This window comes from Xenopus laevis, chromosome 1L (genome assembly GCF_017654675.1).
Source record: "Xenopus laevis strain J_2021 chromosome 1L, Xenopus_laevis_v10.1, whole genome shotgun sequence".
Lineage (NCBI taxonomy): Eukaryota > Metazoa > Chordata > Amphibia > Anura > Pipidae > Xenopus > Xenopus laevis.
Genome location: NC_054371.1, coordinates 158,624,124 through 158,642,179, shown reverse-complemented (window position 1 = coordinate 158,642,179; position 18,056 = coordinate 158,624,124). Strand labels below are relative to the sequence as shown.

The 18,056-nt window shown below is 40.5% G+C and overlaps 1 protein-coding gene across 1 annotated transcript; it reads right to left on the bottom strand.

Annotated features, from left to right (window-relative positions):
- Positions 1–13,619: 13,619 nt before the first annotated feature.
- On the bottom strand, positions 13,620–17,816 carry tmem119.L (transmembrane protein 119 L homeolog). Its single transcript, XM_018260902.1, has 2 exons — positions 17,715–17,816; positions 13,620–16,164 (listed from the first exon to the last, which is right to left on the bottom strand). Exon 2 carries the CDS (start codon positions 16,126–16,128, stop codon positions 15,250–15,252), a length of 879 nt encoding a protein of 292 aa, XP_018116391.1. The 5' UTR covers positions 16,129–16,164; positions 17,715–17,816; the 3' UTR covers positions 13,620–15,249.
- Positions 17,817–18,056: the final 240 nt, after the last annotated feature.

The window sequence follows — 18,056 nt, the reverse complement described above, 5'->3', positions numbered from 1 at the left end:
AAAATATTATGCATTGTCTTTCTGTAATTTAGACATTTTGCTGTTGGATGCACCGAATTTGGGATTTGGCCTTTTTGAGCAGAATTCGGGATTTCAGCAGAATTCAGTATTCTGCCTTTTTCAGCAGAATCCTTGTGTGAGGCCAAACCAATTTCGATTCCTAATTTGCATATGTAAATTAGGGGTGGGGAGGGAAATCACATGACTTTTCATCACAAAACAAGGAAGTGGGGGAAAAAATTCACACTTTTTCCTTTCCCGCCTCTAATTTGAATATGCAAATTCAGATTCAGTTTAGTATTCAGCTGAATCTTTTACAAAGGATTCGGGCAAATCCCAAATATTGGTTTCGGTGCATCCCTAGTATGTTTGATATATCTATTTTTGCTAACCATACAGAGGGAAGCACCATTTATGCCTGACCTGACCTGGCCCCCCCCCTAGTGAATATCATCTCTAAAGTTAGACCCCAGTGCTTCTATCCACTGAAAAGTACACTGCCCAGGGTAATGTTCCTGTCAACTGCACCGCCATCTTCCACAATGCCCCAGAGAACCTCTGCACTGCCCGGATGGCGTGCATGCGCAGTACAGTAAAGTTTGCAATTCCTTAAGTCTGATATTTACTCTGTGCATGTGTAATGGTGGCAGGAATAGTACCAATGTAAGGTTAGCAGTGATGTTTACTAGGGGTTTCTCAACGCATTGGAACCCCCAGTAATTTTTATTTTTTGTTTAAGGAGACAGTATGAAGCAGGAAACCAAGCTATATGGGTTTTTTATTTTTTCCTGTTAACTACAGTATATGGTGGTGGTGGATATCCCCTTTTCTCTAGACCGGCCGTTCCTGTCAGTGCAGACGCTATGGGGTTAAAGAGATACTGATTAAACTTTTTTTTACATCTATTATAATATTGGCTTTGCAAGCTACTTCTAACTTTGCCATAAAGTATTTGCATGATGCTTTTACATTACATGTCTGATCCCCCCCATGTTCCTGTATGAGGGGGCTGCCATATTTGTGCAGCAGGAGTCCATTAGCATTAGAAACTGTAACTAACAGGCTGAGATGGGACAGTCAGGTTGGCAAAGTCAGAGTGTCAGAGAGTCAGGCTTAGGAATTTCAACTAACAATTATATACAAAAACAAACATCTCAGCAACAAATGATCAACATGACCTATAGGTAACATTTAATGTACATTCATATGCTAAAATTCATTTTTTAGTGTCAGTATCACTTTAAGTATCCACCTCTGGAGGCAGGACAGAAGAAGAAACTTTTCGGCTCCACCCTCCTCATATAACCTCATGCTCCTCCTGATTCCCTCAGTTTTTTCTTCTGTCCTACTGGAGGTTAGGACAATTTTTTTTTTTTTTCTTTATTTTTTCTTTAGGTTCTTCTGGGATCCTTTACTTGCTAGTATGCAAGCGCTGCCTTCACTTAACAAATTCTGCAGAAATACACTGCCATTCCTTTCCAGTCCTCAGGACTAGGGACAGAGCGACTCTGAGGCACTCACAAGTGCAAAGGCAGCAAGAACGGCAAATACCATCTCACAGAGATCGGTTTGCTGTTTACAGGGACTAGACCGAATGGGGTCACCGGTCTCCCTGTACGCTACTAAGCGTAGCCGCACTTCCGGTTTCACGGAGTCTAGGCACCAAAACGTCGCGCACGTTGCGCGGGCGCCATTTTCTTTATTCGGCAAGGCGCTGACAAGCTACGGTTCAGAGATCTGAGGCACAACCAGCCGCACAGCCATTGCAGGCTTACAAGGCACAGGTACTTTATGGTTTCTTTGCGCCAACAGCGCAGCAACTTTTATTAAGACTATAACTACATACAGAGGCGCATCAGCCCTTAGGGTAGTGTAGATTGTACACAACCATAACCCCTACACTACAGCTTACGTAGGGTCCTTCTGTTACATCACTAAGCTGTGTTATTCTTATGTCACACAGGTATCGATACCAGCTTACCTTTAACATCATGGAGACAGACTCTGCTCTAGATGATCTCAGAAAGGACATGCAAAGCACTACTACAACACCTAAGACTAAGAAGGCCACTACTAAAAGGTCCTATAGCCAATTTATAAAATGCAGGAGATGCAAACATACTCTACGCAAGGGTGAGCAGGATATATGTCTAGACTGCGCAGAACCACCAGATATTGCACCAATCCTCTCACCACATCCAATTTTATCTCAAGATATAAAGGATTGCCCCCAAGTTAAAGAGACACCGGAGCAAAATCCATCTACATCAACAAAAACACCTCAACTTGAGGAATTATTTGACTGGATCAAATCCACATTTAAATCATTGGTTAATAAGGTTCCAGCTCATAGCAAAAAGAGGAAACCACTGGTCCCTTTAGATACTGATTCTTCTGGCTCAGATGACACCAGTGAATACGATAGTGACCCAGAACCAGGTGAGCTATCTGATAGCGTTAATTCTTCTGATGACTTTTATGTCAGTATCTCAGATCATAGACAATGAATGGGCTAAACCAGATCACAGGCTGAATCTAACTCAATGTTTTCTCAGAACATATCCTATTCCTCAGGAACAGCAAAAAAGTTGGGATAGGGCCCCTAAAGTAGATTCCGCAGTTGCCAGACTCTCTAAGAATACTACATTACAGAGGTTACCGGTGGTAAAAACAACTTTTTACCATCAGGAAAAAGGCCCAGACAGGAGTCTTTCAGTAGGCCTTACAATAGGCAATGGAACTCTCAAAGTCGCTCCTTTCGTCCCTTTAGGAATTCCACCTTTCGCCCATCACAAGCGAATACAGATCACAAAAAGCCTAGTCCATCTTGGTCCAATCAACCAAGACAAAACAGAAAACCAGGCCCGCCCAAAACTACCTCAACCTGACTTACACAATCAAAGACTAGGAGGGGCAGGCACAACTTCCTTCCAGTTTGGCAGACACATACACAAGACAATTGGGTTCTTTCCATCATCAACGATGGGTACAGAATTCTATTTGACACACTATCTCCTCGCAGTTTCAAAAACTCATCCACTCCACGGAACCCCAACAAATTTCAAGCACTAGTCACCATAGTCGACGAACTACAACAAAACAATGTCATTACCCCAGTTCTATCTCAAGAGCGCTACAAAGGGTTTTACTCCAATTTATTCCTGGTCTCGAAAAAGGAAGGCTCTTTCAGACCAGTACTCAATTTGAGGCCTCTAAATCAGTTTGTGTCCAAACAAAAATTTCGCATGGAATCAATTCGATCAGTCTTAATGTCCATGACACAACAATGTTACATGACAATGGTGGATCTTCAGGATGCCTACTTGCATATCCCCATCAGGAAGGAGTCCCAAAAATACCTGAGGTTCACGATCTTCGACAAACATTTTCAACTCACAGCCCTGCCCTTCGGTCTTTGCACTGCACCGAGGGTATTCACAAAGACACTCAGCCCCCTCATGGCGTGCTTCAGACACAAGGGAATTTCACTCACTCCATATCTAGACGACCTACTGATAAGGTCTCCAAACGTATGAACAGAGTTTGAAGGATACCCAAATTTGTGTCAGCACACTTCAAAACCATGGATGGCTAATAAACCACAAAAAGAGTCAACTTACGCCATCACAGTGCATTCGGTTCCTGGGAATGTGGTTCGACTCCACCACCCAGACAATTTCGTTGACAACGGAAAAGATTCAGAATATCACAATGACGGCACGACACGTTTGCCTCCAGACCACAGTATCTGTGGACCTTTGTCTACAACTGTTGGGTTACATGGTAACAGCACTAAAAGCACTACCTTTCGGCAGGTTTCACATGAGAACATTCCAGAACCATTTCTTGCATCATTGGAACAAAGATCATCTCAACCTGTTGCAACAGATACCAATCACCAAAACAATCAGACAATCACTGAACTGGTGGACACGACAAAGCAACCTGTCCTCGGGCAGAAGTTGGACCTCACATCAATGGACAGTAATAACCACGGATGCCAGTCTAACGGGCTGGTGGGCAGTTTTCCCTCCACAAAATTGCCAAGGGTCCTGGTCACCGGAGGAAGTGAAGTTGCCCATCAATGTTCTAGAAATCCAAGCCATACGGAATGCAGTTCTCCACTGGTCACAACAACTAACGGGTCTACCCGTCAGAATCCAATCAGACAATGCCACCGCGGTAGCCTATCTAAACAAACAGGGAGGAACACGCAGAAGTCGAGCAATGAAAGAGGTTGCTCAAATACTCAACTGGGCGGAGTCCCACGTCCCTGCCATCTCAGCAGTCTTCATCCCAGGCATACTAAACTGGGAAGCAGATTATCTCAGCCAGCAACAGATAGACCAAGGCAAGCAGGGCCGGTCTTACCAACTGCGGGGCCGAATTGGAACCGTTTTGACGGGGCCCCTTCGATGGAATTATGCTGCCTGCCACAGGGTTCCAGGGTGGGGTGGCAAATAGTGTCTGCTTGTCAGCCAGTTGAGGTTGTGGGCAGGCTGGGCAGCTGAGAGACGATGCTCCCTCATTTTTTAAGGCTATAGTACGTTCACAAAAACAAATTGTTTGTGAAAATATTGGTGACTAGTGTAAAATGTGTGTGCAGTACCATGGATTATATATACAAAATGAATACATTTCACTTGTTACTCAGTTTTATTTTCATGGAGCAACTGCATACTCAGCAGCAGCTAAACATTTTCATAATAAACGCATGATGCATTCTACCCTACCCTCAGACCTTCCTGCTCTAATGTACAGGGAAATGCTGGTATTCATTCATGTAATCTTTTTCTACAGGCTATAAACAAACTTAAGGGACAGTTCCTGCTGAATTGTGCTTAGTACAGGGCAATACCTATGCTGCCATAGTTTTATGTGATCTCTCTGTACAGACTATGAACAAACTTAGGGGCTGTTCCTGCTGAATTGTGCTTAGTACAGGGGCATACCTATGCTGCCATAGTTTTATGGGATCTCTCTGTACAGACTATGAGCAAACTTAGGGGACTGTTCCTGCTGAATTGTGCTTAGTACAGGGGAATACCTATGCTGCCATAGTTTTATGGGATCTCTCTGTACAGACTATGAGCAAACTTAGGGGCTGTTCCTGCAGAATTGTGATTAGTACAGGGGAATACCTATACTATATTGTTTTATAGGATCTCTTGGAACAGGATATTCCTGCTGTGAAACTGTTTTCTAAAATTATGTTTTAACCTAATTTACTACATCACCACTTTCTTGGCTGAAAAACAACAAAGTACTTAAAATTGTGAGGAGAAACTTGGGGGTGAGGGTTATAGCAGGCAACTCTCCTGGTATATTAGTTCTTTTAATCTGCTCCTTGGATACAATTATACAGAGGAATATTAGATAAACACCTGTGAACAGATGCCCAAAGCCTGCCATGTTCTGCATAGAAAAACAGCACATATATGTAGATAGCTAGAATCTCAGCTGCCATAAAGCAGGGCAGGACTGCTGCTTACAATGGGGATCAGATAGGATCTGTGCAGCCACTGGGACAGAATGCTACCAAAGAAGAATTAACTTTTCATAAAGTCTGCCAGGACAGAAATGCTGCTTGAGCTGGGCTGCAGATAGGAATTTGCACCACTGAGGCAGAATGTTTTTAATAAGACAGTTAGAATAGTATTTACAGGTAATTAAAACACAATCTCCAAAAGTCCATGAACATCTTTCCTTTCAATTTGTGATTCCATGAACCACTTTTATCCCCATATAAAGAGCCTCCTCTCTAGTGGTCTCTTTTTATGTATCCTCTGTAAGAGTTTCTGACCTTGAAATTCCTCAGCCCATGTCTCTGTTATGCTGAATTGGTCTCCTTTCTCTGCTGGATGTCTACAAGCTAATAATTCTGTGAAGTGCATTGTAGTAGAGACAAAATGCAGAGCAGAACAATAAGCAGTAAGGATTTCTTATAAAAATAAATAAACTATGCGGAAGTAGCACAACATACCTAGCTATATCAGAAAGGATCCTTGGGTTAGGAAAGCATGACCCCCTGACCCTCAACAAACTGCACGGGCAGGACCGGAGATGCAGGCAGATTAGAACGCAGCCCGCCCCTCCACTCCACCAGTCTCAACCAGCCTGGGCTGAAGCAGGGGAAACATCGCAAGAACACGTCGGAAAGAGCTGAACAGCAGGGCAAAGAGCCGAAGAGTCATCACAAGTTCGGGACAGAGAGAGAACTATTCGGCACAGTGGAAAGCCCTGCCGAAAGCTCATCATCTGAGCTGCTGTGCGGGCCCCCATGGGTGGGGGGCCCGATTGGGCGCAATAGGTCCAATCGGCCTAAGACCAGCCCTGAAGGCGAGTGGTCACTCCACCAGGACATTTTCCAGGAGATTGTGTCCAAATGGGGGACACCAGACATAGACATCATGGCATCAAGACACAACTACAAAGTTCCCACATACTGCGCCAGAACTCAGGACCCGGGAGCAGCGTATGTGGACGCCTTAGTCATACCATGGACTTTCAAAAAAGTTTAAGTTTTTCCCCCACTGGTGCTTTTGCCAAGGATAATCGGCAAAATAAGGCAGGAAGGGACACCCACCATTCTCATTGCCCCAGATTGGCCGAGAAGAGCATGGTACTCGGAACTCGTAAACATGTCAGCAGCTCCACCATGGAGACCAATCAAACACGACAAATTACAATTTCTGCTTTTGACGGCCTGGCTATTGAGTCCGAAATATGGCGCTCCAAGGATTTCTCAGAGCAGGCCACAAACATTCTTTTAAAAGCCAGAAAACAGTCCACCACCAAAATCTACTATAAGACATGGAAGACGTTCATAGCATGGTGTGATTCCATGGGCACTCCATGGCAGCAAGCTTCCGTACAAACTGTTATCGAATTTCTAACACAAGGTTTCCATTTAGGTTTATCCCTAGCTACATTAAAGGGTCAAATTTCTGCCATTTCCCTTCTACTTCAACACCAATGGGCTAGAGAACCAGACCTTATTCAATTTCAGCAAGGGGTAGGCAGAGTTAGACCACCATATAGAGATCCCACACCGCCTTGGGATCTTAACATTTTGCTTACGGTCCTTCAAGGTCCTACATTCGAACCACTAGCTTCATGCCCTTTAAAATTCCTTACATGCAAGATTTTTTTATTGGCTGTTACTTCCGCCAAGAGGGTATCAGATATGGCAGCTCTATCCAGAAAGGAACCCTGGCTTATAATACACCAAGACAGAGCAGTCTTTCGAACAATTCCATCTTTTACACCCAAGGTGGTCGCCTCCTTTCATATAAATGAGGAGATCAACCTATCTTCCCTGTGCCCAAAACCCTCTAATGCTAAAGAGAAAGCTCTTCATAACTTAGACGTGGTTAGAGCAATTAGATACTACTTAGACAGGTCGAAACTATATAGGAAAACAGACACCTTTTTGGTCACCTATGGAGTAAACAAAGGGTCACCGGCTTCAAAAAGAACAATTGCTAGGTGGTTGGTGAAAACCATAAATTGTGCTTATGACCTTAGTAATACACCCAGACCATTCAAGCTCAAAGCTCATTCCACCAGAGCTATCAGCTCCTCTTGGGCTTTACATAATTCAGCTACCCCTGAACAAATTAGTAAAACGGCCACTTGGGCATCACTTTCGACATTTGCCAAATTTTACAGACTACATGTTTTTCACTCTGCCCCTGCAGCTTTTGGTAGGAAAGTTCTACAGGCTGTAATCAGGCATGATTAATGATTTTGCACCCACCCAAATTAAGGGACAGCTTTTGAACGTCCCCATAGCGTCTGCACTGACAGGAAGAGCCGGTCCAGAGAAAGATGGATTTTCGACTTACCGGAAAATCTTTTTCTAGACGGCCTGGACTGTCAGTGCAGTAAGCCCCACCCTTCTGCTAAATAGTTATAGTTGTATGTTGTTAATGTTACTTATATTGCTAGTTTTCGTGCATGTATTGTATTCTCCTCCTAATTAAGCTAACAGACACAACTGAGGGAATCAGGAGGAGTATGAGGTTATATGAGGAGGGTGGAGCCGAAAAGTTTCTTCTTCTGTTCTGCCTCCGGAGGTGGATACTTAACCCCATAGCGTCTGCACTGACAGTCCAGGCCGTCTAGAAAAAGATTTTCCGGTAAGTCGAAAATCCATCTTTTAAAACACAATTTTAAAATATTGGCACTTTTAACCTGTTGTATAAAATGTTTAAAAATACTAGGGATGCACCGAATCCAGGATTTGGTTCGGGATTCTGCCTTTTTCAGCAGGATTCAGCCGAATCCTTCTGCCTGGCCGAACCGAATCCAAATTTGCATATACAAATTAGGGGTGAGGAGGGAAATTGCGTGACTTTTTGTCACAAAACAAGGAAGTAAAAAATGTTTTCCCCTTCCAACCATAATTTGCATATGCAAATTAGGATTCGGTTCGGTATTCGGCCAAATCTTTTGCGGAGAATTCGGGGGTTTGGCCGAATCCAAAATAGTGGATTCGGTGCATCCCTAAAAAATACTCATGTCTGAATATTTGAAATTCAAACTAGAAAAAGCATTCTACCAGCAGAGGTCCGTATGACTTAAAGAATATGAGGAGAGATTTCTAACTGGTTTATTATTACAGGGTAGACTTTTTTGACTTTTTTGGTTCAAGAACCCCTTTGAGGTCTACTGTTTGATTTACCTATAGAACAGTCCACTACATTCTAAATGGCCACACATGGAGCAGTACTATTTCTAGAAATGTTTTATCCCTAGTAAAGCGTGGGTGAAGAAAAACAGAGCTACTAGTAGCAGCTACTTTATGTGGCTATAAAAACACCCTGCCGTAGACAATAATGAGAATTGCCGCAGCTAAAACACATGTAGCGTCTTCAAAAGCCAATTATCACTATTGTTTTCTGAAGTTGCCTCACAAGAAAACTTCAGACGACTTGGAAAACCGACAGGACACTTATGCCATCCCGCCGGCAATTCGCATTCTTGGTCGGAAGGCATTTCGGGGAGATTGGTCGCCGGCAGTAGCAAAGGTTAATCGTAGGCGACTATATCTCCCCATGTGCCACCACCCTAAATGGTTCTGCTATCCAATTCAATTAAGACGAGGCCCTGATCCCTTACAGATTAGTGTCAGTCGTTGCTTCATTATTGGCTGGAATGGTGACTTATCTCAGAGATAAATTTCATATTGTGTGGCCTGCTAGTCATGAAGCAAGAAAGTTGAGAGGGAGAAGAGGGGGAGAATCTTGCTAACCAAGTTATGCACTGCCCCTGGATTTCTGAAGGTGGATCTGCCAGTACTACTGTCTTTTAATATATAGAATGTACCTTGTCCTCACACTTTCACTTGATATGTGATAGTACCCATATATAATGTATTTTGTGGTGCCAGCACCTTTCACTGTGTATAATGTAGTTTGGGGTACCATTATCCACTTGCTCTTACCTAATACAAAGTGCTGGGGTTGCCAGTAAAAATGTTTAGGGCTGTGCTCTAAAAAACAGGAACATACTGTAGTACCAAAAACAATAACCATGTAATAAATAAAGCCTTAAATGGTTGTAGAGATAGATGGTCTCTTTGCACAGAAAACCCCAGTCTGTTGGTAACAGTCAATCACCAATGAATAATCATCAATAAGTTCAGGCTGTGGTGAAGATAACTGATGGATTAAGAAGTCATTTATTAGGGCAAGAAAAGCAGCCTTTTCATCATACAGAGCTCTCTTGAGCTTCTGAATTGATAGGTATTTGCATGGAATTTGCATGTTTAATGAATATTCTATACTCTGCTGAATATGTCAGCATTTTATACTAATAAAAATAACACAGGAAGTTACTTTTATAGCGAACTACCCTTTATGTTGGGACTTTGTTGAGTCTGATAAGGTGTACATCTTAAAATTATCTACAGTAAACATTTTTCATTGTTTAGTGGGAATGAGAAATGGATAGAATAATCAAGTTACTTTGCACTGGCAGAGCTAAGTAGAGAGGCCATATATGTCACTTTGTTCTTTCTGTGTGTTAAATCACTTACCTGCCATAGATTATACAGTGTCTGCTGCTGGCTGTCAGGTACCTTTGGGTTACTCTTTGATCTATGTCATAGCCCGGCCAACATAGTGCAGCAAGATCAAAGGGCCTTGGCAGGAAAGTGGTTATTAAATCAGCTGGCCATTTTTCTTTAGCTAGAAATAGACACCCTGCTAAAGTAAATGACCTACCTGATTTCTCACCATTACTACCATGGATGGTTTGGATAAACTGAGTATTACAGTGTTAGAAATAGAGTAAGAAAAAATTGTGAACATAAATGTCTTTCTGTAGGCAGATTTTATTTTATTACTTCCTAGGGAGAAAAAAATGAACTGGATATTTAAGGCATCTCGTCACTACTTGAGCATGTTGGCCCAGGCAGCTGTTTACTTTGGCCTGCATTCTGCGGAGTGAGAGAAGTGCCTGTCAAGGACTTTAGAAACTTGTACAGAAAGCAAGGGAAACAAGACCAAGTTTTTAAAATGGTAGTGACATGTGTGTACATCTTTACTGCAGGTATAGTGTCCGCTCTTGGCCTGATATGTTCTTGTAGAAGGTTACATTTTACTGAAGTGAACTTTTTCAGCTTGTGGTAAACTGGGGCTATTTAATGGATTAAATACTCTCCTTAAATTTTTAGGGGGCTTATTGAAAAACCACATACAGTATGTGGGGTTGTGTGTGTTGGAGAAGCAACATTGCTTAAAAAAAAGTAAAACCCCATGAAAAATAGTACATTTAGATTTATTTTGCAACAATTTCCTTTTTTAAACTCCCCCATGGGACCCCAACATCACAGCCGCTTTTTGGGGAAAAAAGTAGATGAAAGCAAAAACATATATTGTGTAAGAATTGTTAGATTTGTTTTGTGTTTTTTTAGAACAGCACATATACCAAGGAAGATGCTGGACTGGGAGGTCAGCGTAGGTGTGTATGCTGAAGGCAGTCTGCTACAATGAGATTGATCAATAAATGGCATTATGGGGGAGTTGGGGGAAGTAGGGGCTATGCAGCTGAGGAGAGGACCAGGTTCCTGGGTGCAAAAAGATAAAATCACTTCCCTTTAACTCTATCTGAACTACTGTGTTCAAGAGGAAGGAGTGGAAATCAAACCAGGACTGCTGTTTTTCATTTGTGGCTTGTGATGCCCATGCCCCTATAATATATTCTAACATGTATATTTTATGGTGACCAAGTCCAGATGAATGGTCCTCTAACTCTGTTGCTTCTACATTAGGGAGTGATTGAAAAAAACTGTTCACTCGTACTCGTGTCCGTTTCCTGACTTTATAATCTTTACGACTTATTTCTTCACAGAAAGGGAAACCAAACCAGAGCTAACTACTACCCAGACTAATATGCCACCACACTTGCCGTATCAAAGGGAATCTCAGCTAAAGTTGATTATATTTTATAAGAATTATGTCTAACAAAAGTTATAGTAAATGAAAAATTTATGTTACAGAGGTCTTACTGCTGATAAAAATGTCGGATCTGCTATTACTTGAAGATATGCACCATATAAACTCTTGGCTATTGTGGGACCCGCTGAGCTCTGGTTAATTGGCCTCTTCTGCTCATGTTTTAAAGCTGCCAGCACATGGAAATGCCAGTAATGCTGCCCTGCATTAAGAACAAAAACCAGTTCATAAAACAATGGCTATAAATTCCCATAAATTCCCAAAAACCTCTACAGTTTTATCTTTCCCATTCACAAGAGAGGAAACAATGACATTTTACATCTGGCTCTGTATATTTCATTGCACCCTACAAGCATTTGTTCTCCAGATGGATGTGATTATTTGCAATGTCCCGAATAGCAGATCAAACATTTTGAGCCAGTTCTTTTTGTGCCATTTGTATTTCCGCCACTGAGAACCTCTGAAGAGAATCCAATTTAGAAAGATGTTTTTGAAAGGTTGCATTTGCTTGAAAACAGAAGAATTGGATTCTTTCTAACCTCTGCCCTCCTAGCAGCCATCAAAGCATACAATAATGACATTTTTATTAACCTGTTCATATTAAAATGCCATTTAAATATCTTTCAGTACTGACGTAAAGTATATATTAAATATTCTTTGTTTTGACTGCTGTGTTTTTGATAATTATGTCAATAGTCTTTATATAGCTAAAAGCAGGGTTTTTACTCTTCAAGGTTTGCAAATTCTTATTCTTAACAGCACAAAATATCTTTGCAGGAGGAGCATTGTGTTAGTTACACTTGCATGGAAACTCCCAGTGGCTATCTTTGAGTGAGTATCCAATGGTTTTTATAACATATTTATAAAAAAGGCTCATCATGCTATCTGTGGGGGGACACTATAGTCCCCTAAAAACTGACAACTTTAAAGGGATACTGTCATGGGGAAATTTTTTTTTTTGCTCCAGCAGAATTCTGCACTGAAATCCATTTCTCAAAAGAGCAAACAGATTTTTTTATATTCAATTTTGAAATCTGACATGGGGCTAGACATATTGTCAATTTCCCAGCTGCCCCAAGTCATGTGACTTGTGCTCTGATAAACTTCAATCACTCTTTACTGCTGTACTGCAAGTTGGAGTGATATCACCCCCCTCCCTTCCCCCCCCCATCAGCCAAACAAAAGAACAATGGGAAGGTAACAAGATAACAGCTCCCCTAACACAAGATAACAGCTGCCTGGTAGATCTAAGAACAACACTCAATAGTAAAAACCCATGTCTCACTGAGACACATTCAGTTACATTGAGAAGGAAAAACAGCAGCCTGCCAGAAAGCATTTCTCTCCTAAAGTGCAGGCACAAGTCACATGACCAGGGGCAGCTGGGAAATTGACAAAATGTCTAGCCCCATGTCAGATTTCAAAATTGAATGTAAAAAAATCTGTTTGCTCTTTTGAGAAATGGATTTCAGTGCAGAATTCTGCTGGAGTAGCGCTATTAACTGATGCGTTTTGAAAAAAACATGTTTCAGGTTCCCTTTAAAAACTAGCACCTTTAAAAACTGTCAGTAGATGCATCAATTTGCATCACTTATTCTGCCTCAAGTTTGGACCACAGTGCTGACTCCTAGAATATGTCCAAATTCTATTCTAATAAGGTTTATGGGAATTTTTACCCATTACTTTATGTTGCACAATGAAAGAAAATAATAATTCTAAGCAACTTTCTAATATACATACATTATGTATTGTCAGGTGTAAATGTTTATCATTTCTTTTGGACAGGGCCCTCTTGGTTATATTTTTTGTATGTAACCTGTATGTATACCCTCATTTATTGTACAATGCTGCAGAATTTGTTGGTACTTTATAAGTACATGTTAATAATATAATAATAATAATAATTAAAGTCATAATCTCGTTCTGCTCTATGTGTCTGAGCCATAAACCAATGTAACTTGCAACAGCTTTTACCCAGCTGGCTTCTGTTATGTTGTTTCTGGAGTCAGAGCCAGGAGTGCAGAGAATATAACGAGCCAGACAAATACAGCTTTCAATAACAGTTCCATTTACAAATAACTTTAGAACCATTTGTAATTCCTTTCCATTGCATGCAAGGTCATAAAGCATAAAGACATGAAAGCAAACAGCCTACAGTTACAATGGAGACATCCTGGTTTTATTTGAAGTAATATGGTTTTTTTTCAGGAATACATAAAATAAATAAATTGTCATTGCAAAAATCTAATCTAACAGTTAAGTAAAAAGAGATTTTTATAAGGCACTTCTTCAAATATATATATATATACAGAACACTGGCTACTTGTAGTGAAATTTAGAAATGAATGTAAGATAACTTGGAATTCTTTAATTGTTTAAATATCTCTGATGGACTTGGCTGGGTCTAGAATTAAAAAAGGGGACCTAGGTCTATAGAAGAATGCTGGAGCCCCAGATTTAGAGAAATAAATATTTAATCTCGGATGTTGTAGCAATTGTCCTCAAAATTTTAGAAGCCGCATGTTGAATTTCACTGATATAAAACTACGAACAATTACACAAGTTAAACTTTGTCTCTCTAATCGGTGGCACCAGGACAAATGTCCTTTTTACCCCACTTTAAAGTGGCCCCTAACTCAATAAAGCGGCAAAAGGCTATATCACTGTCATACATTATAGGTTTTTTTTTCTGCTGCCATGCTAATCCTGAGGCCACACTCCCTGCAATCTTGTTTCTTAAGACCTGTGAAACTATGAAGGCTAATGCAAAGCTGAAACTATATCATTTGTATTACTTTTAGCAGGCTTGTCTTTACTATTTGTATTTATGTTTTCTGTAATGTTAATGACAATAACGAAAATCAGTAAAGAATCAATTCAAGTAAGTAAGGCACAACAAACTAAAAAATTGTGAAGCCTTCCATCCTGTGAAATATACTAAACATTAGATTTTACTATTTGTCTTCTGACCATGGGATTAAGCCTCTGTAGACAGTCTGTTTTTTTGGTACCATCACAAGTCAGTTAATTGTGAAATACATTTGGCCCCTTTGGCATCACATCTTCCCTGATGGGTTTCAAACTTTCAATCCAACCTTTACTATCAGTCTTTAGCTGTTAAGAACTGTAGTTTGGCAACAGGTAGAGGTTAGATATCATTGCACTGACTCTAATGCAGGTATATAAAAACCATAGGTTCTGTGGGGCTAACATGTTTATTTTACCCTATGGTAGTTTTCTGCATGGTGGATTACTCCATTCTTTCTAATACCCCAAGGCCTCCAATATCAGCCAGTATTTAGATGCAGTCTGTATGTTTGATGTGTACACCCTTCCGCACTTACGTATTAACAATAATTCTTAACAAAGTTAAGAAACTGCACACACTAACCCACTTTAACTCCCTTGTATCCTTCATGAAAACCTTTGACAAATTCATGAAATTGAACAGTTTTTATTGGTAATGCCAGAAGTAAGCAAGTAAGTTTGCTCTCATCCTGCTCTCATTATTTTGGATAAAGGTTAAAATCTTAAAGGGGCCATTACAGTAATGAGCAGTAATGATGTTTGCGCAATCATTGGATCTCCATAAAACATTGCCAAAGCATTGGCCCTTGTCTTGTGTTTGAAGTTTTTACATGTGAGTTAGCAGAAAAAATCAATCTAGATGAATGTGTGGTCCTTCTGATATTATGACCAGTTTAACAAGTTAAAGATATTTGCCCTACAGGTCCTTGTTGTTTGCAAACATTAAAAATATTTTTTAAAATGGTAACCCCTTATTCTTTTAAACTCCACATGTATCTGGAGGCTGCTGAGGAGATTCCTGTGCCGCTTGTTCCTTGCAGGGGCTGTTTTCTGCTGGAGGAAGATCACATGGGTGGGGATTGGTCTCATCCACAATTTCAATTGCCTCCTCTTGATTCTTCTGCTCAGCTAAGTTAGCAGAAGGTTCCTCAGGGCAATCAGTAGGTTTTGGTTCCTCTGTATGCTCACCTGAAATTTCTTCTGCTTCTCCAGAGGGAGACTCTACTTGAGTGTTATCATTAGTAGCCACATCTTTGTCTTCTGTAGTAGTCTCCACTTGGGGATCTTTGAGTTCCTCTTGTATTTTGTGTTCCTCTTTGCTGCTGCCACCTTTAGCTGGTGATTTTAAGTTTTGGGCAGCACTAAGGATGTCCGCCTGGAGCTGTTTACTAGAGTCTACAACTTCTTCAGCCTTGGCATCCTGTGCTTTCTCTGGAATCTCATTAAAGGCCTTTGTCCCACCAGATTTATCATTGTGATTGACATACTCCTTTTGTGTGAATGAAGAAGGGTAGTAGGCAGATGCCTTGTGTTTGTGGCTCATAATTATAGCACCACACATTACAAATATCAACAGAATAATTAAGGTACCAACTACAATGGCAAGCAACATGTATTCTTTAAGGACCTTTGTTATTCTGTCAAATATATTAACATGGTTTGATGTTCCATTAGAAAACGACCCTGGACCTTCAGTTGTAAGGTTGATAAGATCATGGCTCTGATTAGGAGACATCACAGTCAGGACTTCTCCATCTCCACTGCCTGCTGGTGAGTCTGTATAAGAGGTTGTATGTCTTGCTAGACACAAGGGGCATGTTATTATAAGGAACACACAGACGTTCTTAAGGAATGCCATTCTTAATTAACAGATCTCCTCTTCTTATCTTTGAGTCTGTGAAAGAAAATACAAAAGCAGTGCATGTCAATGGGGAATATATCTCTGGGCTTATTGAGAAAGCTTTGGAGGGAACAAAATATTTTGAAACTCTGTTTGTATGACAAAAATGAACCTTAGTTTATTTCTGGAAATGTAATTAGATGAATGACTGATTAACCATGACATTGAGGTCTTAGTCCAGGAGATTCCATTACGAGCACTTACAAATATACTGGATAAATAAATAACTCTTCAATGTTTATATTGGTAGCAATATGTAATATGTACAATATATGTTAAAATAAATATGTTTAATCAGTTCCTGTTGCCCTGCTGGAAAGAAATCCTAGAAAAAAATAAAATATACCTTATCACTAAATCAAGCATAATAATGTAACAGCATTCCCGTTTTTGTGTCCTTCAACCCCTAGCACCATTAACTAACTAACTTGACATGGATAGCCTGGAATTCACAACAGCTGGAGGTCCACAACTTTGACATCACAAGGACTGGGGAAAAAACTCACAAGAGAAAGGAATTCCTATCATCCTTTCTTATGTCATGCTAGTAAAGTCTCATAGAAAAGGTTAGAGTTTAAGATCTCCTCTTTGGGGAGAATCAAGACTTCTTCCATTAGTGGCCTCTGGTTACCTAGCAGAACAGTTTATGCCAGACATAATAAGATGAAACTGAGTTGAACAGTGCATTGATTTTTCCAGAAACCCCACTGGCTTTCCCTGCAAACATACAGAATCAAATCCTGCCTGCGTATCCGTCCCAACCCCCCCCCCCACCAACCCTCTTAAAACTTTAGCAAGCAAGCACATCTGGCCTATGTCTGCCTCTTTGTTGCACATTTCTGTCCCTGGGGACCTCTATACCCAGTCACACTGGTCTGCTTGGAGAAAATGTTATACATCTGGAGGCTAAATTGGCATGGGAATTCATTTGCAGTCTAGGTGATCCTATTATTTCTCGTATGTAACTGAAGTTAAGTCAAAATGTCTTAAAGCCACAGCATTTTGGCATATTTGTTCTGTGTTTTTGCCATTAATAGGATTTATTTCTAAAAATGCATCTTGATATTTAAATGGTTACAGTTCGTTTGTTATTTATCTCAGTGTCAGAATGAGTTGATTTATGAAACCATATGAGCCATTTCTCATGATTCCCGTACCAGTACCAAGATATATCAACTTAAATAAAACTTATTGGTAACATTATGCAGCATCGTGCCTCATGCTTGGTCATTTCAGTGACATTTTAACACAATTAACGAGTATCTAAATCTAGATAATACACAGTAGTACATGATATAAATGGAAAGATGTATGAAACAATGAGGAGTACACAATACACACAATAGGGGATCTTGATTTCCCTGGATATGACAAACCTAAATGTAATCTATGAGCGAATTACAATCAGAGCAGCCTACGTATATGACTTGTGCATAGATACTATAACAAAAATTTAATATTAATATATACCTTTGCCCAATTTATGTAAGGGTTCAGATGTTATGTAGTTAGCTAGAGGGGGGGGGGGGGATTTAAGAACTTACTGTATTTTCCAGCCTTGCAATTTCCTGCTGTCTGTCTGCATTGATAGTCAGACTCCAACTCTGCCTTATGCACACTGTTTTCATTAAAAGAGAGGGAAGAAGGGGGTTGGCTCAACCCTTAAAATAAAATCCCTCCTGCCTTTTCTGTGCATCCTTCTGGATCCATGGGCGGAATATTAACCCTTTAGGTATCTGGGAGGCATACATAAATTTCTGCACACAACCTCCCCCCCCCCCCTAAAAACCAGACGGGGTGTTTTGTGGTGTTGTGAGTTTTTGATCTAAAATTAAGCAGTTATAAAATGCCGTCAAAAAGATTTAAACAATGCAGACAACTTTATT